At 35.4% G+C, this 27615-nt stretch overlaps 2 protein-coding genes and 1 long non-coding RNA gene across 7 annotated transcripts; all 3 read left to right on the forward strand.

The window, feature by feature from the left end:
* Positions 1-4467: 4467 nt before the first annotated feature.
* LOC101214094 (oxygen-evolving enhancer protein 2, chloroplastic-like) lies at positions 4468-6930 on the forward strand. Its single transcript, XM_004147698.3, has 4 exons — positions 4468-4875; positions 5325-5557; positions 6163-6213; positions 6446-6930. Exons 1-4 carry the CDS (start codon positions 4629-4631, stop codon positions 6704-6706), a joined length of 792 nt encoding a protein of 263 aa, XP_004147746.1. The 5' UTR covers positions 4468-4628; the 3' UTR covers positions 6707-6930.
* A 2282-nt stretch (positions 6931-9212) lies between these two features.
* LOC101221870 (DExH-box ATP-dependent RNA helicase DExH6) lies at positions 9213-27495 on the forward strand. Of its 5 annotated transcripts, XM_031884897.1 has the most exons (16): positions 9213-9537; positions 11046-11136; positions 11370-11649; positions 11816-11887; positions 12073-12117; positions 12672-12762; positions 12884-12942; positions 13388-13549; positions 22122-22174; positions 22953-22986; positions 23165-23254; positions 23332-24333; positions 24888-25994; positions 26079-26264; positions 26389-26900; positions 27050-27495. In XM_031884897.1, exons 1-15 carry the CDS (start codon positions 9423-9425, stop codon positions 26650-26652), a joined length of 3651 nt encoding a protein of 1216 aa, XP_031740757.1. In that variant the 5' UTR covers positions 9213-9422; the 3' UTR covers positions 26653-26900; positions 27050-27495. The 5 variants fall into 5 exon arrangements, with proteins under 5 accessions (XP_031740757.1, XP_031740756.1, XP_031740758.1 ...); XM_031884896.1 differs by having other exon boundaries at positions 9214-9537; positions 26079-26900; XM_031884898.1 differs by lacking the exons at positions 9213-9537; positions 11046-11136 and having other exon boundaries at positions 11649-11699; positions 26079-26900.
* Positions 13558-14777, forward strand: LOC116403562. Its single transcript, XR_004216367.1, has 2 exons — positions 13558-13922; positions 14047-14777. It is a non-coding gene; the product is annotated as an uncharacterized LOC116403562 (long non-coding RNA).
* Positions 27496-27615: the final 120 nt, after the last annotated feature.

Raw genomic sequence — 27615 nt, forward strand, 5'->3', positions numbered from 1 at the left:
AACTACACTTGTAAGTGTAATTACGACTATCAATTATAAAATCTAAACTTTCGAACTTTTACAAACCTTAAAATTGGTCTTCGAGCTTAAAGTGGTGGTAGAAGTTGGACCCTTAGACTTCAAAATGATCAAAACATTGAATCCTCAAATTAATGTAATTTTACGTTTTTGTACATTAAACTCGATACTTTAGAAGTTGTTTTTATAATTTACCCTTAATTATCTTATAATCTGTGGAGGTGACAGAGTTCAACATTTGATCTCAAGACTGATAGCTAAATTTATGCTAGCCAAGTTATACTTAGGTTAACCACCGAATCAAACAATAAATAATTATAAATTTTGTTTTTAAACGTAAGAAAACAACTTGTTGGTCTCTCTGTTTTGATTCCAAATTCATTTAGTTATATAGTTTTAAGCTTAGTTATAATTTGGCCTCTGATTCCAAAACTGTATAAGGTTAAATTTTGTATCAATTTGATCTATATATTTAAATATTTAGGATTTTAACTTAATTTTTTTACCAAATACCCATTTTCGCCACTGGGATGATGACAATCTTAATTAATTGTAATTATTTTGATTTTTCAAATTAAACAATATACCTTAGCATGACAGGCTAATAAATTAGTATTTAGAAGAAGGAAAAAAAATTTGATGTTAAAAGTATAGATATTTAAATCTAGACACACATAAAAGCAATGTTTCTACGTTCTTTCATTTAGGGCGTATTTGGTAACATTCTTGTTTCATGTTTCTGATTTTTCGTTCCTTCATTTTTTAGATCAAGAAACAGAAATGTATTTGATAACTGTTCTTGATCTTGAAAAAAGAAACAGAAAATGTGTTTAATAATTGTTTCTTGTTTCTTGATTTTTTTTAGATTTTTATTTTATTTTATTCACATTTAATTCAATTAAACATCAAACAAAAATATATGTCCTCCATTAAGCATAAAAGTTAAAATTATCGAACCTAGATTGGAAAGTTTTTTTGTAATCTTATGAAGAACGAGATGAAGATTGAGATCTAAAGAACAGAGCTGGCGAGAGGAAGACAAAAACCCACGACGAAGAGGAGAACCGAAACCCACGGCAAAGAGGAAGACAAAAATTCACGGCTAAAACACAAATCTAGCAAAAACCCACAAATTCAGCGAAAATCCATAACGAAACACACAATTCACGCAAAGAGGAAGATGAAAACTCATATCCAATGAAGAGGAAGGTGTTGTGTAGAGGAAGACAATGAGAGATGAAGAGGAAGACAGTAAAGATGATGAAGACGATGAGAGGAAGAGGAAGAGGAAGAGGAAGAGGAAGATGATGATTATTTGGAAAAGACGATGGAGATACGAAGAAGAAAAAAGAAACCAAGTAGAGAGTGGTTATTTGGAAAAGAAGATGGAAATGAGAGGAAGAAAAGGAAAATCAGGAGAGAAAAATGAAATAGAAAAATAAATGAAAAAAAGGAAAAGGAAAACAATAAAAAAAATTGAGAAAAAGAAAAACAATGAAAAAAATTTGAGAAATAGAAAAAGAAAACCAATAGAAATAATTGAGAAAAAAAAACCAATAGAAATAATTGAGAAACAAGAATGGAGTAAACTACTTTTTTTTCCAATAATTCCTTATAAAATGAGAAACGTTTATATTTTTTTTAAAATGAGAAATAGAGAAGGTTACCAAACACGAAACAGAGAAGATTATCAAACACCTTTGTTTCTTAAAAAATGAAAACGAAAACAGAAAACAGAGAACCAGAACGTTACCAAACGAGCCCTTAATTTTCATATTTGAAAATGTCCGCACTACTTCTTCTTCGTAGCTAACATTTCGATACTAATTATCTTATATCACAAAATATTTAATGTTCTTTTTCTACGACGAACTTAAATAACTTTTGTACTGCAGTGAAAAAAATAAGATAAATTAGACCATAAAAAAGAGTTGGGACGTCTCCTAATCATTAAAAAAAGCAAAGAATTTAATTCTTCAAACTTTATAATTTCTACCAACTAAATTAACTAAATTTATTATTAGTGTTTGAGTGACGCCTATGACCCCAAGATTAAGCCTATAAGTCAGATTAAATTTAATAAGTGTATAAGTTAGATTAAATTCAGTTATATCAACCCTTTTCTAAGTGATTTGAAAGTGCTGCCTAATAACTTAAAATTAGTGAGAGTGAATTTAAAAAATGGGATTTTAAAAAAAATATAGCACATCCAATAAATATTTACATTGTATAGAATAATTTTAAAAACAAAAAAAGTTCACGAGTCCAAAATGAAAAATACCAAAAAATGTCCTAGTCAACATCAGATTAATCGGCCACATACCCGTGTGTAATTTTTCTGATACACGATCGTGTAGGTAGTATCAACGCAAATCATATAATTTTTTTAAAACAATGAGAAAAATGCTTCAAATCTAAACGATTATGTTGATCACGCTAAACGATTGTGTTAACTATGGTAAATAATCGTTTATATCATATCGACACGATCGTGTAGTTCTTTTTAAACGATAGAAAAATAACTTTAAATCTAAACGATCATGTTAACTATGGTAAGTGATCGTTTAGATCATATCACACAATCATGCAATCTTTTTTTAACCGATGGAAAAATGACTTCAAATATAAATGATCGTTTTGACTAAGGTAAACGATCATTTAGATCAATATCCACATGATCATGTAATTCTTTTAAAGCGATGCGAAAATAGCTTCAAATTTAAATGATCGTGTTGATAATATTAAACGATCGTGTTGTTCGTGTTGACTTGGCATACGATATTTAGATTGTGGGTGCAAATGGGTTGAGTTGGTAGACATTCTCAACCCAACTCATACTTTCGGGTTGGTTGGGTTGGCAACCCGAATTAATTTTTCAACCCAACTCGTAAAATACGTATTGGGTTGTTTTTTTTCTCCATTTACAACCCAACGATCATTTACTATGTTACATGATTGTTTACCTTTCTACCTTCAAACGACTATTTACTTTTTACATAATTGACTATTTTTCATACAATCGTTTAACTTCCTACACGAATAGTTTAACAAAATACTCATAACTTTACTTTTATTAAATAAATAACATATATAGTTAATTAATTGATTCGAGTTGGGTTGGGTTGAACATAATTTTTCAACCCCAACCCAATTCGAACAAAATAAAAAAACTAAAATTTTCAATTCAACGTTGTCGGGTTATTCAAGTTGGACTTACAACCCTAGTTTGGATTATATGAAAGTGATATTTAAATGATATTGATATTATAGAAGATGAGCTGGAAGAAAGAAAGAGAATATGAAAAAAAAATATATATATACTCAAGAAAAATTGGAAGAGGAGTTAAAGAAATTTGGTAGAGAAGATGAATAAATCGAGAAGTGGGGAGAGAGAAACATAAGAGCAAATATGAAATTTATGAAATATATATTGTTGGCTTTATGGGTTTTATTGTTTTTATTATCAAGATCGTAAATATTTTGGTTTGAAAATTAAACTAAAAAATACTTCTTACATGATCGGCTAACTTTCCATACAATCGTTTAATTTTCTACTTGATAGTTTAACAAAATACTCATAACTTTACTTTTATTAAATAATATAATTAATTAATTAATTAATAATTCAGCCGGTTGGACTGAGTTGAATCGAATTTTCCAACCCAACTCAAAACCTAACCTAAATTGAAAAAAATAAAAGTTTCATCCCAACGTTGTTGAGTTATTCGAGTTGAACTTACACCCCTAGTTTAGATTATATCATAGTAATGTTTAAATATTTTAAGAGAGGAGTTGGAATAAAGAAAGAGAATACGAAGAAAGAAGGAAAAAATGAATAAAAATATAATAAAAAAATATGGAAGAGGAGTTAAGAAATTTGGAAGAGAAATCAATAAATGGAGGAGAGAGAGAAATATAAGGGCAAATATGAAATTTATGAAATATATAGGAATAGTTACAAATTTAGCAATTAAATTCAAAATAATTAAATATATACCAATATTTTAAAAAAATTGTAAATGTAGCCAAATTTGTTAAATTCTATCAATGATATAAGTCTATAAATGATAGACGATGTTGTAAATATTGATCAAGTCTATCAACGATAATTTTGCCATATTTATAACTTTTTTTAAATGTTGAAACGACTATACATTACAATTAACATCCGATTTATAGGCTTTTTGTTTTTATTATCGATTCCGTAAATATGTTTGTTTGAAAATTGTTAAAAAACCAATTTAGTTAAATAAATGTTTTTTTTTAAAAAAAAGACAGACCAATAAGAGGAAGACAGATGTACAAAATCTTAGAAGGAGAAGCTCATTTGAGGACAAAAAAGAGTGAGTGGAGTGAGAAGAAAGAAGAGTCACGAATATTGCTGACTGTGCAACAAATGTACATTTGGCACCAATCAAAACCTATAAACCCTTATCCAAAAATCAATAATCTCATCTCTTCTTCATTGTTCTTCCCCAATCCAAACCCCAACCATTTTCCTCCACACACACACTCAGATACACAAATCCTTCCAACAATATTCTATACCCGCTTCCCAATTCTCATTGCATTTCACAATCATTATTCTTACTCTCTTACTACCTCCATCAATGGCTTCCACCTCCTGTTTCCTTCACCACCACGCCCTCACCGCCGCCGCAAGATCCTCGTCTTCCCCACGCCAGGCCGCCCTGCCCAAGTCTCCCCAGCTGCTCGTCTGCCGTGCCCAGAAGCAGCAACCCGCTCAGGAGGAGGAAGGCGGTGTTGTCTCTCGTCGATTGGCTCTCACTGTCCTCATCGGCGCCGCTGCTCTTGGCTCCAAGGTTTCTCCGGCTGATGCTGCTTATGGAGAAGCTGGTAATTCAATTCACCCTCTTGAGAATTTGATCAAGCATCTTGTGCAATTCACTTGAAACCCTTTGAAACTTGTTGCTTTTGTTTGTTCTGTTTTACCTTTATTTTGGATTTGGTGTTTTTTGCTGGTTCTATCTTATGCTATAGATGGTTTGAAAGTTTTAGTATTAAGTTATTGTGATCCTAATCTTGAAATCCATGTTGAGGAAGTGATTTAGTGAGCTGTTCTTTATTGTCTTTTATTTTTAGGTTGAAACCCACTTGGAATTCAAAAATGCATGCTCTTAGACAATTCCAATGATATGCATTGACTTAGTAGCAAGAGCAACTCTGTTTAGTAATCTTTTGATTGTTTACTCTACTTAGGCTGTTTTTGGGAGTGGGATTTTATTATTTGTTGTATAGTCTATTTGTAACGGAAATCTGGCTTTTCATTGATATTAAAAATGCAGCCAATGTGTTTGGAAAGCCAAAGTCCAACACAGATTACTTGCCATACAGTGGAGATGGATTCAAGCTTTCAATTCCTTCTAAGTGGAATCCAAGCAAAGAAAGGGAATTCCCAGGCCAAGTTCTTAGATATGAAGACAACTTTGATTCCAACAGCAATCTTAGTGTAATTATCAACCCAACTGACAAAAAATCCATCAAAGACTTTGGCTCCCCTGAAGAATTCCTTTCCAAGGTAGCACTCTTCCTCACATTTCAACTCTCAACTCTATTTTCACCTGTTACATAGTTCTTTATAATATTTTTCGCGCACGCATTGTTTCAAATCAATTATATCTCGATAGGAATTTTAAAATAGTTAGAACTTAATATCATTTCTTTCATGTTTAAAATTACTTTCTATCACTTTCATAATTCAACATGTTTAGAGTGATTTTTCACTGTGATAAAAGTAATTTTATTCTTCTCAAATATGTTCTTACCTATTTAGTTGATGGTGCGGATTTGGTGGGACTTCAAAATTGAAGCACAGTGGAGGGCGTTATAAAAGTTAATTTCACTGTCTACTTGAAATCATTAATTGCAGGCCTATGCTTCTTGTAGTGAGAATTCCTTTAGTTACTGTTAATTAAATAGCCCCAATCAGATAAACGAACTTTTAAGAAACAGCTACTCAAATTAACTGAACTATTTTCTTAGGAAAAGCAAAAAACAACTCCCTACAGCCACTATAATTCTTGATGTTTGATAACTATGTGGCTGTTAGACTATTTCATGTCAGATTTGGTCTGAAACTAGACAAGAACATTTAATTCATATGGCTTAAATTGGCCTTTGCAGGTTGACTATTTGCTGGGAAAGCAAGCTTACTTTGGAAAGACTGCTTCTGAGGTAATTTTACATAAGGCACATTATATATAGAGTTAACAATTGATGCACTCTTAATGCAACTGATACAAACTTAAACAGAACAAAGCAACAACAATTACCGTTTCGGAAACAGAAAACTAAATCATTATTAGATGTGACCTAAATTTTCCACTTTAAGTTGGTATTGGTCCAAATAACATCTTTTAAGTGAATCAATCCAATTTTCACTCAAACAAGTATTGAAATCGATCAGGGTGGGTTCGACCCGGATGCAGTAGCAACAGCAAACATATTGGAGGCTACAGCGTCCAACGTGAATGGAAAGGACTACTACTTCGTATCTGTGTTGACAAGAACTGCAGATGGAGATGAAGGTGGGAAGCATCAGCTGATCACAGCAACTGTGAATGATGGAAAGCTTTACATTTGCAAGGCACAAGCAGGAGACAAGAGGTGGTTTAAAGGAGCAAGGAAGTTTGTGGAGGGTGCAGCTAGTTCTTTCAGTGTTGCTTAAGAAGAGAGAGAGCAATGTTGTTTGATTAGTAATGTGAGCGAGAGAGAGAGAGAGAGAGGTGTTTGTTGTATATTTTGGAGAACATTACCTTAACCAATGAAAGGGATTGTCAATGTGTTGTGTTGAGATGTTCATGACCTTTATTTTTTTGGTTCTCCATAAAATTGTTTTAAGGGTTGGGTGAATGAAGCTTTTAGAAGGAAGGAGATATTTCTTATTCTCTTCATCTCTTTCCCATCATTTATACAAATAGTCAAATTTATTTGAAAATGGTTAATAATTACATTTCGTTAGCCATAGTTTCCATTTCATTACATGTTAACTCGTATATATCAAGTGTTCTAATATAATTTAGTCTATCTATAGTTTCATCTCATAGATTAGTTTAGTTAGTGTTGTTAGCTTGAAGTTAATTAATAGCATTAAGAACTACTCTTAACATAAACAAAACTCAGTGATAACCTTTCATCTATTATCACCCCTATCCTTGTATTTGAAGTTCCAACTCTGTCAGACTTTGAACAACTTCAACTTTTATTTTTGGACTTTGTATTTTATTTTCATAATACCTTCGAACTTTGAAATTGTTCAACCATTCCCTCGCGTCATTTATCTATGGCCCTTATTGACCAACAAAACTAATCTACGATGATGAATTGTATCTGTGACACTCTACAATGCAAAAGTAAAATATAATATGCATGAATGTACATATACACACCAGTTTGAGCTTGGATTTGGAGAGAAAACACCTAAACCTTCCTTAAATTAAGGTTTAATCTCATACTCTACATTTAAATGAAAAACACACATCGTCAAATACAACAAAATATTTTATAATATGGTAGGTAAATCTGGGGTTAGATCATTTCTGGAAAGTTTCAACTAAATCTTATAAATATGTTAGCAATTTGTTACCAAAAGCTCATTGTGATATTAAATTATTATTTTATTAACATGCTTGAATATATTAAAGTTCTGATTGGAATAACTTACTATTACTTTAATAAAAGTAAATTAATGTTAGTTCTCAGTAAAATTGATTATTATTTTTGAAAAAGATGTAATAGAAACTCTAAAGGATAAAATTAGTCATTTTATTTGGAGAAAATTAGAAGTTAGTTGTTATGATTTACAATTAGAATATAGTTAGTATGGTTGAATAAGAGTTTTCGACTCTCCGTCATTGTTTATAAATTTTTTGAAAGGCATATGGCGACTGAATTTTGGGTGCAGACTATTATAGTATGTGTTTAAGGTCCACATTATTATAATGTGTTATTATAATATGTGTTTGAGGTGAAAGACTCTTATAAATCGGATTTTTCACTAATGTTTTTTGGAATACATATATATTGTACATGAAATAAAGTTTTTTTTTCAAATAATATTAAATGCCAACATGAGCTTAGCACACGTCTGTGTTCGTGTGGATAAGAGGTCCCAGATTCAAATTCCCACCTCAACATTTATTACAATACATTTGCAAAAAAAAAAAAAAAAAATTGTATAAAAGTATTTAAATACTGTTTTATGTTTATTTATACTATTTACGTTTTCATGTTTAAACTTCTAAACTTTACATATTTTATTAATATTACAAGTTTGGGTGAATTTAAATTTTAATAATTTTGATCTATATGATAGTAATATTATTAAAAAAATTTGAAAATTTGAAAATTTGTTATTATTATATTTTTAAAATCTTTCAAATGTCCATTGTCATGTTAATCTTTATAAAAAATATTACATTCTTTTAATTTTTCAATGTTATGTAGATTTTTATCTAATTTTTCAATTGAGCCGAATCTTTAAAGATATATATAAATAAAATTTATTACATATTTTTCTTGTGGCATTATTAAAATTTGTAAAACATATAATAACTCTTCAACAATGAAAAACAATTATAGATGAGAAATGAAAGAGGAGTAGAATAGTCTTAATTATTATAATATCTTTTGGACCAAACGTCAATAGTGCTAAAATAGTCACTCCACTCTCGTTAATGGTACGAGGGCCAAACATCCATTACATTGTAACCTTTAAGATTATATTCAAAACACGTCAAGCAAATTTACCATTTAACTTAATTTTTTTGAACACATGAGAAAAAAATAAAATGAGATAGTTGCAAATTTAACCATTAAATTCAAAATAATTAAGTATATAACAACATTTTTAAAAAATTACAAATATAGCACAATTTGTTAAATTTTATCAATGATAGTGTCTATCACTGATAGATCATGTTATAAAAATTGGTCTATCACCGATAAATCATATGAGTCTACCAACGATACAAGTCTATCAACAATAATTTTACTATATTTATAATTCTTTTAAATGATGCTATATACTTAATTATTATTTTGAAAATGGTAATCCAACCCCATTTTATTTGAAAAGATTCGGAATTTGGAAATATTTGGGCCTACAACCGGGTAGGGTGCATGAGATGAGTTGGGCAATGGCCCATTTCATACATAGAAAGGGGTGAAGAGAGAAGAAGAAGTTACACGGCTGATGAAAGACGATGGAAAAGCAAGCGCCATCGATACATATTAGGGCACCACTCAATGTTTCAAATGTTAGTCTCTGTCTCCTGTCTTTCTTCTACTTTTAAGTTTTCTTATAACTGAGGAAAAGAAAAGAAAAGAAAAGAAAAGAAAAACCCAGTAGGAGGAGGAAGGAAGAAGCTTCAGCTAGAGAAGTAATGACGAAGAAGAAGCAGAAGAAGGGGGTGCAAAAGCCTAAATGTAAACTAAATTCAAACGTGGGTTCTGCAATTACGCAAGCTCTCCAACGGTTTTGCCTGACCCATGACGAAGGTAAATTGGAAATCATGACTCAGATTGAGAAATGAGAAGAAGATGGAGTTTTTCAACTGTGTTCATGTTATATTCCAACGGAATGATTTAAATAATTTGTGGGTTTTAATGGGACTTGTGATTTTGGTTGCGGGTGATTGCTTCTTCTTTCGTTTGTTCATTTTTTTTTTCATTTATCAAATATCACGTGGGAGCTTCAAAGCAGGGACTGCTTGTTTGGCTATGTTGGTTGCTCCTGAGTAGTTGGTCAAGGCATTGGAAATTGAAATTGGTTTTGAGTATGAATTTCTTAAGAAGGCTATTCAATGGACAAAAGTGATCGGAAATCTGAAATTTGAGTTTATTGCGATTGATTCGTCCTAGCTTATCAAAACTAATCATATAGATTCTTCTATAATAACGGGCATGGTTCCTTTTTCTCTTTGAAAAACTTCTGCCGACGTCTCACAATGGCAAAATCTAATTGCAGAAAAACAATCTAGCCTTTCTAGGTATGAACTAGAGATTTTCTGCCTTTTCAGCTGTAGAGTTGCAACTTTTTGATAAGAAAGGAGGTTTCAGGGTCGTTAAAAACACACTGGAGGAATGCCCAAACTAGTGTTTTTGTGAAGTCTATGTTTTCACCTCTTCCAATAGATTAGTTTAGTTAATTTATCTTTCAAAATTTCTTCAGTATTTACGAGATTTAGCATGTCTGGTGTAGATATGGATTATAAGTCAAACTTTACTGGCCTTTTTATGCTGGGACCGACAATGAACTTGGTGTTAGATGTTATGGGTAACATGACTTGGATGATTGTTGGCGATTTGTTTCTTAAGTGTAGCAATAATCATTTTAATCTTTCTCTATAGTCTATATTCTATCTTCCTTTTTTCCTTTCTCTCTTTCTTTATTTTTTAATGAGAAACATGGATCATAATCTTCATTGTTGGGATGAAATTACAAAAAGGCAACAAGAGTCATGAGAGATCGCACAGTGCTACTCCATTGTGAGATAAGAGAACTAAGATTGTAATTACAAAAGTAAGATGCGAGTTTACACTAAGAAAGAGTTGTAAACAGAAGGTAATTAAAAAGTTGTATGAAGTCCATTTCCTTGTTCTCAAAGATGTGAGGATTTTGCTCAATCCACAATGGCAGTGGGAAGGCTCAGACGATGAAAGTCCATAAAATCTCCTCGTACTTCTTGAATGGACGATCATTGAGCAGCATAGTCAGAAGAAGGGGACTAAGTGATAATTGAATGCATTCTTGATTTTCTTCCAAAAAACTTGCACAAAATCACAACTAACTAGTATGTAAGAGATTCTTCACTTTTACAGCGAAGAACGCATCAACTAGGGGGAGATACTATCCATGCAGCTTTTTTTAATCGATCACATTTCTTCAAACTCTCAACTCTTTATTGTTCCTCATGCAAGATTTTTCTCCCATGTACAGATATACTAATATTGGGGTCTGTTTTTATCTGTTGTTTAATTAGCCAATATATGGATGTTTCATGCAGTTTTCACTTTTGAAGCTGATCTTTCGAAGCGTGAACGTGCTCTTGTGCATGAAGTGTGCAGGAAAATGGGTATGACATCGAAGAGTTCTGGGTAAGTTTCAATTAGCAATGTCTCCCTTGAGTTTAGATGGCATCTAGTCATATATAGTATAGCTATTTAAAGTAACTTCATATTCCTGGAAGGAAATTTTCCCCACATTTGAGAAGGCATCTAGTTATGTACTGGTATCTATTCTTGGAATGGAGTTTTTTCTGTGCATGTAGAATGTCTTTGGCCCCTATAATATTTTGCTTTGGGTTTCTCAGTTTCTCTTCTCTTTGTAGGCATGGAGACCAACGACGTGTGTCTGTATATAAATCCAAACTGCAAATGGAGACAGTGAAATTTTCTGAAAAAACCAAAACTGTTTTGGACGACTTGTTTAGTATGTATCCTCCTGATGATGGAGAGTTGGGCAAGGAGACAGTTGGGAACCACCATAAAAAGGCTGATAAGCCAAGGCGTAGGAAAGATGACATTTTCTGGAGGCCGTCAATGACCAAGGAAGAGCTAACGAAGAAAGTGGGATCATATACTTTGAAGAATGTTGCTAATATGAAAAAGGTTTCTTTGAGTACATGAACAAAAGTGATGAAGTTTACTGGTTTTATGCTGTACCATCATCTCTCTTTTAGTTTTTCTTACATAGGAAACTTACCTGAAGTTTAAAGGTTATCATCTTAATACCAAAGTAGCTGATAGTGAACTTTTGATACTTTTCTTTTTGTAGATCTCAGAGAGATCTAAGCTTCCAATTGCTTCATTTGAAGATGTTATTACTTCAACAGTTGAATCTCACCAGGTTGCTTTTAATATACAACTCTATTCAAATTACTTATCATCTTTAGACTGCCAAAAAAACTCCATTGTTCTTGTGCATTTTTTTACATGGTTTTTTGGAGCTAGTGTTGGTTGGTCTCTGGTTTCCTTACTTAACCATTGCATCAATTTCTATCCCAATAACTGCTTGATCATTGTTTTAAGCAGGTTGTTCTCATATCTGGTGAGACTGGGTGTGGAAAGACAACGCAGGTTACACATTCTTTTTCTTTAATGATTGCTATTTATGTATTTTCCCCTTTGAATTCATCATTGCTTGCTTGCCTAATGCTCTGTTTTGGATGCAATGAATTATTTTCTAATAGGTATATTCGTCCCGTCTTTTGTCCCATATATGAGTTGCATGGTTTGTTGGCATTCTATGTACTTTTTTACATCCCACCTTTTTAGACAAGAATTAGGAAGAAACAGATGTGAAATTTGAATGAGATATCCATCCCTTGCTCCACCAATGACATCCTCATGAATCACCTTAGGCCTTAGGGGTTTGGACCATTTCATGTTTCTAAGCTCTGTTTATCTTCAAAAAAAGAAGAAAATAATCACCCCTTGAGCTAGTATCCACTTGTTCCATAGGGAAATCTGGTCCTCCACAAATTAGCAGCTGGCACAGGTATATATATCCTGCTGATTTTGTTTTGCATTTTGAATGTGGACCAAGGAAAATTATGATACTCATTACAATGTTGTTTATCTTTGACGGTATTACCACCATAAAGCTTGATGATCTTTCATGTTTTGTATAGGTCCCTCAGTTTCTTCTGGATTATATGTGGGGTAAGGGAGAGACGTGTAAGATAGTTTGTACCCAACCTCGACGAATATCTGCTGTATCAGGTTAGCTCTATTTATTACCTTTTTTCTGTCTTTTTTTCTTTTGAAATTATTTTTTCCCGGACATTACTATTATTAGTTGTTTTACTTCCATTTCTTTGAATGTTGTCTTCTTCTGTTTTAGTTTCTGAGCGAATCTCCTATGAAAGAGGAGAAAATGTTGGAAGTGATATTGGATACAAGGTATTTTTCCTGCCGGTTATTTACACCAAAAGATATCTACGTAGCTAGCTCATGTAGAATATTATTATCCTTTGGAGTTTCAGTGAGGGGATCAGTTTTGGTCAATTTCTCGAAGTAACTGATGTTGTGAAGATGTTTATGATGAAAACATGATAGGACTTTATCAATTCAATTGCTTTGTTCTTGCTGCTCTGCTTGTATGATCTGTCTATGTGTATGTGTCTATTGTTTGGAGTTTAACTGGATTGCAATTGTGAAAATTTCTTATTTTATAGCTTATTTTGAGAATTTATACAACGGAAAGTTATTTCGTAATAAGCAAGGGGCACTTTTGGAATTCTCCACTTAAATATATGGAGATGTATACAACATCATGTTAATTTTGTTTTCATGAACATTACATCTGGTGACATTTTCTTTTTCTTTTTTTTTTTCATAATGGAAGATACGACTGGAAAGTAAAGGTGGTAGACACTCATCAATCGTACTCTGTACGAATGGTATTCTCTTAAGGGTGCTGATTTCAGAGGGGTTGGGCAAATTAACAATGGAAGCCTCCAGAAAGAGTAGGAAAAATGTTGTGTCTGACTTAACTCACATTATTGTGGTATGTATTCTATTTCTTGCTTGTGGGTTTTGTCATTTTCTTTGCCACATTGTGTATGGTTTTGTTGCTCTAAACTGGTAGGATCTACAGCTGGAAAATTTGGTGCAGTTTAGTGTACTTTTGAATTTTGGGGTGTGTTTTGCTCCCGATTTAAGTTACATACCAACTTTTCACCATAAGCTCATTACCTTTTTTATTTGGATAACATATAGAAGAAACTTGAAGAAGATAAAGAGGTGCAACTTAGCTAAACAGAGAACCTTCCCATAAATTATCTAAGATTCTCACTCGACGACAATTATTGGGGATCCCATGGTTGATAAGTTCAGAATAGCGAAGCAAAATGGAAGATCTCCTTGCTTTTTAAGGGAGGGTGGGTCTCTTTGATTACTTTGGTCCTTAATGGGCTCCCTTTGTACTTCTTTTCCATCCTCAAAGCTCATAAAGGTTTTATTAAAACATGGAAAAACGTATTGAACTATTTATGATTTTCTTAGGATAAATGGCTTCTGAGACAAGTGGTAACTGGTATTTACGGGGAAGGACCACTTGGATGGAGAGATTTTAATACCCAAGGGAAGCTCAAATGATCGACCTTGGTTTGAATCACTAATAGAACTCCTTTGTTTGACAGATTCACTAGTTTCAAAGTTGGTAATGGGCAGTTTATTAGTTCCTGATATGATGTGTGTGTTGGCTCCTCTCCTCTTTAAGATGGTTTCCAGATATTTTTAATCTCTTTAAATTGGGGTGCTATGGTGGCTGATTGTTGGGATAACGATCTGGGAACTTGGGTTCTAAGTGTTAGAGGAGACATTTTGATAGAGAGGTGGACAATTGAATGGTTTGACTATTAAATATGGAGGTTGTCTTTGGCGTGTTTGAGCATGTCCTCCAACGTTCAATTATTAAAAAAAACAAGGCATGCTGAATTGTGTGTCTGACTTGTGCCTGGCATGTGCTCGAGTTTGTCATGTGTTGAATACCTATAGATATCTACACTTCCTAAAAAAAGAAGTATTTGTGGTTCCTATTTCATTAGAAACTCCCTGATCACCCTATCTCTCGAGTCTTTTCTCAAGATCAAATTTCATTCTTGATTATTGAAATTTCAACCATCTTTGATTAAAACATCTTTTTTATATTATAATCACGTATTGTTGTTGGATCTATCCTTTTATTTCAATCACGAACAAAATGTTTCTATTACGAAAAAAAAAAAAAAAAAGGAAAAACTCTACAACAAATTATGCAAATCCTTAGACATAAATCTAGAAAGAATGCACCAATGCAATAAACAAGATAAAGGACTGAGTGTCTTTGAACATTTTCTAAAGGACTCTCATGTAAAACTTTCCATACAAAAAACTTTGCCTTTCTAGGAATTTTAATTCCTGATGGTAGAGACTATTTGTGGTAGAAAAGAGATAGACACCAAAGAAAGAAGAATCTATGAGAAAAACTACTTGAGCTTCAGGCAACCATTTCAGTTGATAACGTAGTTGCTTATGATCCCCTTCCTTCTAAAAAACATTTTTCTGTCATGAAATGCCTAACTATTTGATGATCTGAAAAGGAAGGATGGATTTTTCCTGTGAAGGTCATCATTTCATCTTATAAGATTGTAAAAAGAGGAGGCTGCACGAAAGATAGGCCCAATCAAATTCAAGGGACCACCAAAGGATGCATACGAAAATTTCAAGGGACCACCAAAGGATGTATACGAAAATTTTAATGCAAGTACTTGTAGAAACAAAAATCATAAAGTGGTCTAATTTTTGGAAACGGTTAGAAATAGTGTTAGAAATAGTGGGCTTAGGTCATGTTGAAAGTCCAAGAGTACTTAAGATTTACCTTTTTATTATTTTAATAAGGCTCGTGTTGCCTATAAATGTTCTCCCCTGTTTATTTTTATTATCATAAGAAAATAATAAAAAACATTAGCATCATGGTTTTTGACCCTATACTAATGTTTCGAAATTTGTGTTTGTTCTACGTCTCTACTTTCAATATTGTATCAGAGTAGAACATTCAAGAAACCCTAGATGATCAAGCACTTGATGGAACCCTAGCAAAGGGGACAACCATTGACATTAGTGTTGTTGTTGCTGCTCGAATCATTGCTGCCATGGATGAGTGGTTCCAACATCTTCAGAACCCACTGGCCAACGAACCACAACCCTCTGGCATCTAGAACCCTTCAGCCGCATAGGTTCTGCATGCATCGTCAGTTCGAATTTCTCCATACTCGTCGCCATTCGTTCTTTAGTCAATACCTCTCGTGCTGTCGACCGCGCCTACACCTATACGGTATGCACCATCTTCTGCCTTCACCCAGTTGGTTCATGCACCGCCGCACGCGCTGCCGACAGGACTTCTTCAGCTGCCCATTCTTGTTCAGTTTCTTCTTGTTGTTTTGGTTATGCCACCTCTTGCTAGGTTAGCCACAAACCTTAGTGGCTGCCTCGAGTTTGGAAATCTTCAAACCCACTCATCTTTTGAGGTAGGTGAGTCCTCAACGCAGTCAAAGGCCCATGAGCAGGGCCTGTCTCCTGGTTTCACTAAAAATCAGCTGGGTGTGCTCCGACAGCAAATTGACCTCACCAGTGTATGTATTATGAGAATCCGATAGCCTTGCTCCCTACTTTGTTTTCTTCTTATGTGTCTAATCCAGTGACATAATCTACCAGATATTTTTTCGAGGAGAAATTGAATGGTCAAATCTTTTTCGTGGTCCCAATCGATTAAAATGCTCCTTGAAGGGCGCCACAAGTTTGGTTTTTTGACAAGGGAGGTACCTCGTCCTACACCAGGAGACCCTTAGGAACGATATTGGAAAGGGAGGATTCTTTTATTTGGTCCACAATGATCGACACTATGGAACCACAGATTGGCAAGCCTATATGGCATGCTGCAACTGCTAAAGATATTTGGGATAAAACTTAGAAATTGTATTCCAAGCGTCAGAATGCCTCTCATTTATACACTCTGCAAAAACAAGTTTACGAATGCAAACAAGGGACAATGGATGTGACATCCTTCTTTAACAGACTCCCTTATTTGGCAGGAAATGGACCTATGCAGAGAAATTGTCTGGAATTGTCTCAGCGATGGAATACAGTACTCCAGGATCGAGGAGGTTGACAGGATATATGTTTTTCTTTATGGTCTCAACCCTAAGTTCGATATTGTTTGCGGATGATAGGGGTTAGAGACCTATATCCTCTCTATGGAGGTTTGCTTTGAGGTTCGCCTTGAGAAGGATCGTACCAGTGCTATGAGTAATCTAATGATTTCTACTACTGATTCCACTGCCTTTAGTGGAAGGTCCCCTAGTCATGCAGGGAGAAGCATAATGGAAAACTAATCCTGTTTGTGAACATTGCAAGAAATAGTGGCATACCAAGGAGTAGTGTTGAAACTACGTGGTCTTCACCCAAGAGGTAGAAACGTCCTTCCAACAACAATAGAACATAGGGCGAGCTTATGTGAGTGAGTCTGCTAACCCCTCTCAGCCATCCCAGTCTGACTACACTAGAAGCTATTGCCTAGTCAGGTATACGGTATACCTCAGTCCCTTAGTCTTATTAGTGTTAATGGAAAGAGTCCTTAGATTCTGGACTCTGGTGTCATAGATCATTTGACAGGTTCCTCAGGACATTGTGTCCTATATTCTGTGAGCTGGAAATAAGAAGATATGTATAACATATGGCTTTTTGGCTCCTATTGTCGAGAAGGGGTTGATTTTCCTTGTTGAAGGGTTGACTTTACACAATGTGTTGCTTGTGCCCCAAATTTTCTATAATCTATTGTCTATAAGCAAGATTACTTGTGAATTAAACCAATTTTATGGTTTTAGGACTTGACATTCTTACCTGATTCAGTTTCTTTTTAGGACTTGAGCTCGTGGTGGATAATTGGCACTGCCTAGCACAGTAGGAGACTCTACTTGCTTGGTGATGATGCCTCCTCTAGTAGCATTTTTAGGACATCTTTCAATCTATGAAATACTTATTTCTTCATCTTTTTTCGGAAGTTGATATTTCTACCCTGTCTTGGGATGTGTGTATTCAGGTTAAACAACATCGAGTCTCCTTTTCCTTACAACCATATAAGCCATCCCAACCTTTCACTCTTGTCTTACTTAGTTAGGTTAGTTCTTTGTTGATTGTCCCAATTGTTCTTTCTTTGAGAATTCTTTATTTTCTTGATCTCTTCACTGTCCTCAATCTTGGAAGCTAAGGAGATGGCATCTGAAAGAAAAGTTAAAGGATGTAAGTTTACAATATCTTTAATCTCATCCCAACCTTTCACTCTGTTTCGGGAAGATTATTTCGAGCACCAAGTCGATAGAATTCTTCTGTATAATCCATGATGCTTCGTGAGCCTTGATGACATTGTTGATACTGATTGTAAAGTAGTTGCTGATAGTTGATTGGCAAGAATCTTTTCTTCATTAGATGTAACATTTTTGGCCAACTTCTTATTGATTGTTTATCGAATAATCGTCTATTGTTTTTAACTGATCCCACCAAGCGCTTGCGCCACCTTGAAGTTTGAGAGCAACTAATCGGACCTTCTTGTGTTCGGGTGTATTGGCATAGTCGAAAAAATTTTCTATGTTCTTGATCCAATCAAGAAACTTCTCCTCGCCCATTCGACCATGGAAGGTAGGGAGATCCACTTTCATACGTATTTTTTGATCTTCTTGAAAGTATGGTCGAAGTCCAAGCCTTTGTTGAGGTTCTTGATGATTGTTCAGTAAGTTGTCTTCATTGAAAGAGTTAGAATCGTCTAAGAAATGTCCAGGTACGTTGTTTCCATACAATTGGTTATTATGGATGTGAATAGGTTGATTTGTTAGTCGTTCTTGGTTTACAGCAAGGTTTCTTGGTCTTTCTTGGTTTGCTGCAAGTGGGTTTCTTGGGGGCTGAATTGCTTCTTCTAAAGGTTGGACATGAAATCGGGTAGAAAGGTTTGTTAATTCTACTAATGATTGCTGTATATCCGACTGCCCTTTTCGAAGTTCTTCAACAACTTGTTCTACCAACTGAAAGCGTTGGTTGAAGGAGGCCTCCGTGTCCATGGATAAGAGTGGTAGGATCCAAGTTTTTTGAGGGAAGGGTGAGCTAGGATCACGCTCTGATACCAATTGATGCAGTAATTGCAAAGCTAGGAAATCTTTTTGTATAATGCCTTTTTTAGATGATTTATTAATGAAAATGAGAAGCCTTTTTATAGGCTGGAGATTACAAGAGTTGTTAAACTAACTTGGGTTTGAGTTAGTTTATTTATAACTAACTCAATATACAAAATTGGTAATTCAAATAACTAATCTTAAACTATAAAAATGGTTATTCAAACCCCTCCTCTAGGATAAAACTCAAGAAACATCAAGAAGGGGGATGTTCTACATCAGTTTTCTTCATCTCCAACAAGTCTAAGGTCATCTCTACGTTTCGAGATTTTTATCACACTGTAGAAATGTAATTCAATGCAAAGATTGCAATCCTACGTACTGATAATGGTTGTGAGTTTCAAAACCACACCCTTAATGAGTTTTTGTCCTCTAAAGGAATTGTTCACCAAAGTTACTTTGCTTACACCCCTAACAAAATGGGGTTGCCGAGAGAAAGAACCGTCACCTTTTGAAAGTTGCTTGTTCACTTATGCTGTCTACTTCCCTTCCTTCCTATTCATGGGGCGATGCTGTTTTCACTGTAGCTCATCTCATCTCATCAACTGGATGCCTTCCCGTGTCCTACAGCTCCAGACTCCCTTAGACTGTCTTAAAGAATCCTATCCATCCACTTGTCTCATCTTTGATGTCCCCCTTCGAGTGTTCGGGTGCACAACCTATGTTCATAGTCACAACCCTAACCAAACTAAATTCACCCATCGGGCTCAGGCTTGCATGTTTCCAATAGGCTATAAATGCTTGCACCCATCCTCACGTAAATACTTTGTCTCCATGGATGTCACCTTTCTTGAGGATCATCCTTTCTTTCCTGTTAGCCTACTTCAAGGGGAGAGTGTGAGTGAGGAGTCTAACTATGTGGTTCCCTTAGAGTCCACCTATCCTACTCTTGGTATCTTACCAGACCCAAATCCTCATAGTACAGTCGTACCTACAGACCAAGTTCCCTGGAAAACATACTATAGGAGGAATCTTAGAAAGGAAGTTGGGTCTCTTGCTGTTCAGTCGGACCCGGTCTAGAATTCTGAACCTTTACGAGATCAAGGTATGACTGATTCCATTAACTCACATATTAATAACAGAATGACAAGTCGAGATGAAGTCCACTAACACACATAATGACAATAAGGTGGGTGAGAATGACGAGTCTGAGAATAACGAATCCAAGACAGTTTTTCTTGAAGATATGGTCGAGGAGGGCAATGTTGATGAGGTCATTACAGATGGAGAGGACAGGGTTGATGAGAATGAGGTTGTTGCATAATCTACTAAAGACAAAACCAAGTAGGACCATTTAGAAAACATTAGTAAATATGATCTTTACCTTGATCTTCCTATTGCCCTGAGGAAAGGTACTAGGTTCGGTACAAAGCACTCAATTTCTAACAGTATTTCGTACAAAAATCTTTTACCGCGGTTCAAAGCCTTCACTGCCAACTTGACTCTACTACGATATCCATGAATATCCACCTCGCCTTAGAGTGCCCGTAAGTGGAAGACTTTTGTCATGGAAGAAATGAGAGCCCTGGAAAAGAACAAGACTTTGGATCTCTGCCCACTTCCTAAGGGACAGAAGACCGTGGGATGCAAATGGGTGTTTGCACTCAAGTACAAAGCAAAATTGGGTCAAGTTAGTTGCAAAAGGGTTCACTCAAACTTGTGGGATCGACTATTCTGCAAATTTTTCCCTGTTGCAAAGTTAAACACTATTAGAGTCTTATTGTAAAGTTAAACACTACTAGAGTCTTGTTGTCCCCTGTATCAACTTGATGTTAAGAATGCATTATTGAATGGAGATTTAGAAGAAGTGTATATGAGTCCTCTGGTTTTGAAGTGGAGTTTGATAATTATGTTTGGAAGCTTCAGAAGTCTTTGTACGAGTTGAATCAGTCACTGAGAGCTTGGTTTGACAGGTATACCACTTTTCTCAACTCTCATGGGTACAATCAAGAGCACTCTGATCACACTTTGTTCATAGAAGTCTCTAAGACTAGGAAAATTACAGTATTGATTGTCTATGTTGATGACATTGTGTTATCTGGGATGACACCGTTTGAATCATCCAATTAAAGAAAAAGATGGGGGATGAGTTTAAAATTAAAAACTTGGGAAATCTGAAGTACTTCTTTGGGATAGAGGTTGCTAGATCTAGAGAGGGCATCTCCGTGTCCTAGTGAAAACACCCTTGATTTATTAGCTGAAACATGTATGATGGGATGTCGTCCTGTTAATACGCCCATTGAGTTTAATGCCGAACTCGGAAACTGAGGTGACATAATTCTTATTGACAAAGAGAAATATATCAGCGCCCTGTGGGAAAGCTGATTTACTTATCTCACACAAAGCCTAATGTCTTCTATGCTGTGAGTATTGTCAGTTAGTTCATTCCATATGAAAACCACATGGAGGCAATTAACATGATTCTGAGGTATTTAAAAGCAACTCCCGGTAAAAGGTTGAGGTTCAGGAAGATTGACAGAAGGTGTATTGAGGCCTATATTGACTCTGACTGGGTTGAGTCTATTGCTGATAGAAAATCAACATCGGGATACTTCACTTTTGTGTAGGACAATCTCGTTACTTGGAGCAGTAAGAAGTAAGGAGTTGTGGCTAAAAACAGTACTGAAGCTGAATACAGGGCCATGATTTTGGGAATCTATGAAGAAAGCTAGCTTCAGAAGGTGTTGTTTGATCTTTTCGATAGGACTATGAGGTGCCTGTGAAACTATTCTGCGATAACAAGGTAGCTATTAGCATTGCCAATAACCTAGTCCAACATGAGAGAACTAAACATGTGGAGATTAACAGACACTTTATCAAAGAAAGACCGGACAATGGTAGCATTTGCATTCCTGACATACTCTCAAACCAACAAATTGCTGATATTCTCACAAAGGGGGGCTCCTCAGACAAAACTTTGATTCATATGTTAGCAAGTTGAGTTTAGGATATAGGGTTCCCTAACTTTTTATTATTTTAACAAGGCTCGTGTTGCCTGTAAATATTTCTCACCTTTATTATCATAAGAAAATAATAAAAAACATCAACATCGTGGTTTTTCTCCTTGTATTAGGGTTTTTACGTAAATTTGTGTTCGTTCTATGTCTCTACTTTCAATAGTAACAAATGAAAAAAATGTCCAGTGAAAGCTAACTATTCTCCCTGCCTTTCTCTAGACACTTACATTCCCAAGAAAGACTCTTTTATTCCTCCACATCACGATCTTTCTTTCATCTTCAGGAGGATACAAAAGGACATCGTCCAAGATTGTCTTTGATGCTAGTTAATGTTCCAATATTGCATGTTTCTTCATCTATGCATTATTAATACATGTCTATTTTGGCCTTTATATTATTCTTATGTTTCTGTTTGTAGGATGAAGTTCATGAAAGGGACCGTTACTCTGACTTCATTCTAACAATTTTGAGGTATACTAATGTTGATTCTCTCTCATGTGTATTTATTACTTGTTTCTTTTTGAATTTTTTTGACAAAAAAAGAAATTAGTCTGAAATACTAACTTTTCGTGAGAAATTGAAAGAAGATGAGAAATGTTGTCCCACAATACTTGTTCTCTCCCTTGCTGATTTGTTATTCTGTTGTTATGTCAAAAAAAAAAAGAAAAAAAAAAGAAAATCTATAGTTGTTATGCACAGGAATTCTTTGATAAGAAACTCTATCTAGAAGCCAAGAGGAACTGAAAGAAATGGTTCTTGATGTCTTTCAATATTTGGATGGTATATGGTTAAGTTTTTTTCTATCAAATTATCCATATTGACATACAAGTAGTTTTCTTCCACCATCCACAACATTTGCTACTTTTGCAATTTGCTAGGTAGTAAAGACATTTCTTCTAACAGTGTGTGTGACTGTTGAGTCAACCTGCGTTAGGCTTTTACTTGGTCATGAACATATGCTAGAAAGTCTAAATTATGCATGTATGGGTATTTAGACTTCTATAAGCAAGGTACCAAAGAAAGATCTTTACTTTCTTGGGAATTTTAAGCTTCCTGACAAGGTTGGCCACTGGGAAGTTGTTTTCCGTGATCCCCTTAATGAAGTTTAGGAACGTAGACTTGGTGCATCCATATCAATCCAAAGTTTGTGTTTCTTTCACAGTTTCACCTTTGTCCTCCACTTTGGGATTCCTTATTTTATTAAAAGTTCTGTGTATTTTTCTTTACTCTTTTTCTTACTTGTTTGCAGAGACTTGCTTCCATCATATCCTCATTTAAGGCTGGTTAGTTCTATTCTTCTTTGGTTTTACTTGAGCTTTTTTCCCCTTTTACTATTCACACTGCTATTCAAATTATTCATACTTCTCTTGTAATTGTAGAAAACGAGACAATTTAGAAGATTTATGGTGGCTTGTCATTTGCTATGACTGAGATGCATACTTTTGTTTTATATCTTGACAGATACTCATGAGTGCTACAATTGATGCTGAACGGTTTTCAAAATATTTTGGAGGCTGTCCAATCATCAGCGTTCCTGGATTCACCTATCCTGTAAACCTTCCACTCTGATCTTGTAGTTTTGAATTGGTATGTAATTTAGGGCCCTATTCTAATACTTAAATATTCAGGTAAAAAATTTCTATCTGGAGGATGTACTTTCTATAGTGAAATCTTCGGAAGAGAACCACCTTGATGATAGTATAGTGGGTGTTTCAGATGGGGAACCTGAGCTAACTGAAGAAGACAAGCTTGATTTGGATGAATCGATTGACATGGCTTGGTTGAATGACGAATTTGATCCCCTTTTGGAATTGGTTGCTTCTGGTGGATCCTCTCAAATTTTCAATTATCAGCATTCCGTGACTGGGCTAACACCTCTAATGGTTCTTGCTGGAAAGGGTAGAGTTTCCGATGTTTGCATGCTGCTTTCTTTTGGTGCTACGTGTGAATTACAGGCCAAGGATGGCTCAACTGCATTGGAATTGGCTGAACGAGGAGATCAGAAAGAAACTGCTGAAGCAATCAGAAAACATCTGGAAAGTTCCATGTCCAACTCCAAGGAAGAACGTCGGTTGATTGGTGCATATCTTGCAAAAAATTCTAATTCTGTTGATGTTCGTCTTATAGAGCAGTTGTTAGGAAAAATATGTCTTGATTCAAAAGAAGGAGCTATTCTTGTTTTCCTTCCTGGGTGGGATGACATTAGCAAGACTCGAGAAAGATTATCAATCAATCCTCTTTTCAAAGATGCATCAAAATTTCTGATAATCTCTCTTCATTCAATGGTTCCTTCTAAAGAGCAAAAGAAGGTATTCAGACGACCTCCTCCTGGTTGTCGCAAAATTATTCTGTCCACTAATATTGCTGAAACGGCCATTACAATTGATGATGTGGTTTATGTTATAGACAGTGGATGGATGAAAGAAAAAAGTTATGATCCTTACAGTAATGTTTCTACTTTTCAATCATCTTGGATATCAAAGGCTAGTGCCAAGCAGCGTGAGGGTCGTGCAGGTCGCTGTCAGCCTGGGATATGCTATCACCTTTATTCAAAGTTCCGTGCATCGTCTCTTCCTGATTTTCAAGTTCCTGAAATTAAGAGAATGCCAATAGAGGAACTCTGTTTGCAGGTGAACTTTTCCTAGTTCTTAGCAATATTTACTAAGATCGCATAACCATTCTCTCTAAAACATAATTGTATGTTAAACCTGCCTGTTGATTTGTTATTCTGTTGCATAATTGTACCAAAGCTTAATGTGACTGAGTGGTTGTGAGAAGACAGTGGCATTGAACTCAACTGATTTGCTAACCATTGTTGACAGTAAAAACGACCACTCACAGTGAATAGTACATTGTTTTTTTTCCTTAAAACCACAGGGAATATATGAATTAATTTCATTAAATTTTGACCAACTGATTTTGGATCTCAGTTCTATATTTTCCTTATTATGCATACTAGATAAGTTGATATGTGGTTGGATCTAAGCTATTCCTAATTTTAGAATCCCCTTTGATTTATTTTTGCCCATGCAAATTGTTTCCAGAGGGATATGTGTTCTTTTCAGATATAGTCTGATTATGTGCTTTTTTGAAGTATTAGAAACGCCTTTTTTAATATTGAATATGTATTCTTCACTTCAGCATTCCCTTGTTTAATAGTTTTAATTGTGTATTTATTTTACAGGTGAAATTGCTTGATCCCAATTGTAAAATAGAGGATTTCTTGCAGAAGACTTTGGATCCTCCAGTTTTTGATACTATCCGTAATGCAATCTTAGTCCTTCAGGATATTGGGGCTTTGTCACTAGATGAGAAACTGACTGAGCTGGGGAAGAAATTAGGTTCATTGCCTGTCCATCCAGTAACAAGCAAGATGCTTATCTTCGCCATACTGATGAACTGCCTTGGTCCTGCTCTAACTCTGGCTTGTGCTTCGGACTACAAGGACCCTTTCACTCTTCCAATGTTACCAAGTGAACGAAAGAAAGCTGCTGCTGCTAAAGCTGAGCTTGCTTCTTTGTATGGTGGGCATAGTGATCAACTGGCCGTTGTAGCTGCATTTGATTGCTGGAAAAATGTTAAAGGAAGGGGTCAAGAGGTACGTTTCTGTTCTAAATACTACATCTCTTCGAGCACTATGACTATGTTATCTGGCATGCGGAGACAACTTGAGATGGAACTAGTTCAAAATGGTTTTATACCTGAGGATGTTTCAACTTGCAACTTGAATGCTTGTGACCCTGGCATACTCCACGCTGTCCTTGTAGCTGGTTTATATCCAATGGTGGGAAGATTACTTCCACCCCAGAAAAAGGGAAAGCGGGCTGTAGTTGAAACTGGTTCAGGGAGCAGAGTTCTTTTACACCCACAATCCCTTAACTTTGAACTATCACTCAAGCAAACGGATAGTCATCCTCTAATTGTTTACGATGAGGTAACCCGAGGGGACGGTGGTACACACATTAGAAACTGCACTATTGTTGGGCCTCTCCCATTATTAATGGTTGCAAAGGACATTGCTGTTGCCCCTGCTAAGGAGAGTAATAATCGTAAAGGTGGTACCAAAAATAAGAATAAAGGCAATGGTAAAGCTGGTATAGATGAAACTGCTCAAGAGAAAATGGATATAGAAAATAAATCAAATCAACAGCCAGAAGAGATGATTATGTCCTCCCCAGATAACTCAGTAACTGTGGTTGTTGACCGTTGGCTGCAGTTTTGGTCAAAGGCACTTGATATTGCTCAGTTATACTGCTTGAGAGAGCGATTATCTTCAGCAATCTTATTCAAAGTAGGTGGTTATAGACTTGTATTCATGGTTTTAAACTTTCTCGCACTTTCTGCATTATTGTAATAACTTTTTACTGCGTTTCAGGTAAAGCATCCAAATGGAGTTCTTCCTCCTGTTCTTGGTGCCTCTATGCATGCCTTGGCTTGCATTTTATCTTATGATGGCTTATCTGGTATTTCATTAGAATCAGTAGAAATGTTGACGTCGATGGTAAATGCGACTGAAATTGGCCATTTTGCACCTGGGAGGTCCATAGGAACACATAAGAAAGTAAGTTGGTTTCATAAATTGCATCCAAATTATAACGATTTTACTGTTCCCGAAGCTAATGGAACATCAATTTTGAATGATCCATTAAGTCAGAATCTTTTACCAACACCTGATTTTAGAACAGCAAACCCAAGTGACCCATCAAGCCCTTATGTTAGGACTTCACCCAATTCAGTCTATGCAAGGTCAACACCACAGTCACAGAGAGAGCATAAGCCTTTCAAGCTGGGAAAACTCTCTCGAGACCAAGATGCTGCGCAGCAGCAGCAGCAGCAGCAGCAGCAGCAGCAGCACGTTCAAGAGCACAACACACGTAAACAAAGAAAGTCCCACAAGGAGCGCATGGCAGCTAAACAACAGAAGCCTCCATCAGGAGACCTCAGTTTAAATGGGTATGGGTTAAATACATATGGACCATACGGCCCTCGGGGTATCTCTCTAAAGCGGCCTCGTGGTAATGGTGTGGGTTAACATCCAACATCTTACATAAAAAAAGTAAACAAGTAATCTTCAGGTGACTGAACTTGGTGGATGTATTGTAATAGCTCCAGATGAGCATCCTATGGTGATGTGTGGCTTCCCTGTTGTCTCTGACCAATTATTAATTGAAACTATGACGCTCAGTTTTGACTGGAGGTAAAGCCATTACCTTGCATCTTTGGCTTAGCTTATTTCATGATCTTTTTCTTAGTGATTTTTTGGTGTCCAACAACAGTTCTTTGTGGTAATCTTGTCAGCCAGCATCTTATTATTTGTTTCAATTTTTCCTTGTTGCTCTTCGACAGATGTCTAGTGGTTCAGGCCTCAGGGGAATGGAACTCTGCTGCTTTTGTAGATGAAACAAAGCATCATAAGAATCCATCGATTATAGTTCGCTTTCCGGTACAATTGTAATTATAGTAGATTACAGGGTTCGGTTTTTGCCTTTCCAAGCATCAATGCAATACAGGCTCATTTGGGTATATCGTTCTGGGTTTCAGCACATTAGAACAGATGTGTTAGTATAATGATGTTATTATCAATGAGAGGATATGTGCGTCCTTCCTTATAACTCTTCTCAATTCTCTTTCTGTATACAGATCTCACTGACTTGCCATGCTATGAGAGATTGGGACTAGCTTATGGCTCTTTAGTAGTATGTTCTCTCTGCCATGTCATAAACTGAGAAATTTACTCATTTGTTTTTAGATGATCTGATAGATATAAAACTCTTCTGCACAATTTGGCCCTGTATTGTCTCCCTTTATTGTCATTTTCATCATGGTCTCCAACCAAAAACCTTGCTTGTGAAAATGGGTAAACATTTGATTTCTACAAATCAAGCTTATACATATTCATTCCACCTCTAAAT

Source organism: Cucumis sativus, chromosome 4 (assembly GCF_000004075.3).
Source record: "Cucumis sativus cultivar 9930 chromosome 4, Cucumber_9930_V3, whole genome shotgun sequence".
In the NCBI taxonomy this organism is placed as follows: domain Eukaryota; kingdom Viridiplantae; phylum Streptophyta; class Magnoliopsida; order Cucurbitales; family Cucurbitaceae; genus Cucumis; species Cucumis sativus.

What these genes read in the sequence shown, in the direction of transcription:
- LOC101214094 (XM_004147698.3), top strand. Translation starts at nt 4,629, where the DNA reads ATGGCTTCCACCTCCTGTTTCCTTCACCACCACGCCCTCACCGCCGCC. An exon ending in TGCTGCTTATGGAGAAGCTG is followed by an intron (nt 4,876 to 5,324) that starts GTAATTCAATTC and finishes TTAAAAATGCAG; the next exon opens with CCAATGTGTTTGGAAAGCCA. An exon ending in CTGAAGAATTCCTTTCCAAG is followed by an intron (nt 5,558 to 6,162) that starts GTAGCACTCTTC and finishes TGGCCTTTGCAG; the next exon opens with GTTGACTATTTGCTGGGAAA.
- LOC101221870 (XM_031884896.1), top strand. Translation starts at nt 9,423, where the DNA reads ATGACGAAGAAGAAGCAGAAGAAGGGGGTGCAAAAGCCTAAATGTAAA. An exon ending in GAAGTGATATTGGATACAAG is followed by an intron (nt 12,943 to 13,387) that starts GTATTTTTCCTG and finishes TCATAATGGAAG; the next exon opens with ATACGACTGGAAAGTAAAGG. An exon ending in TTCCTGGATTCACCTATCCT is followed by an intron (nt 23,255 to 23,331) that starts GTAAACCTTCCA and finishes TTAAATATTCAG; the next exon opens with GTAAAAAATTTCTATCTGGA.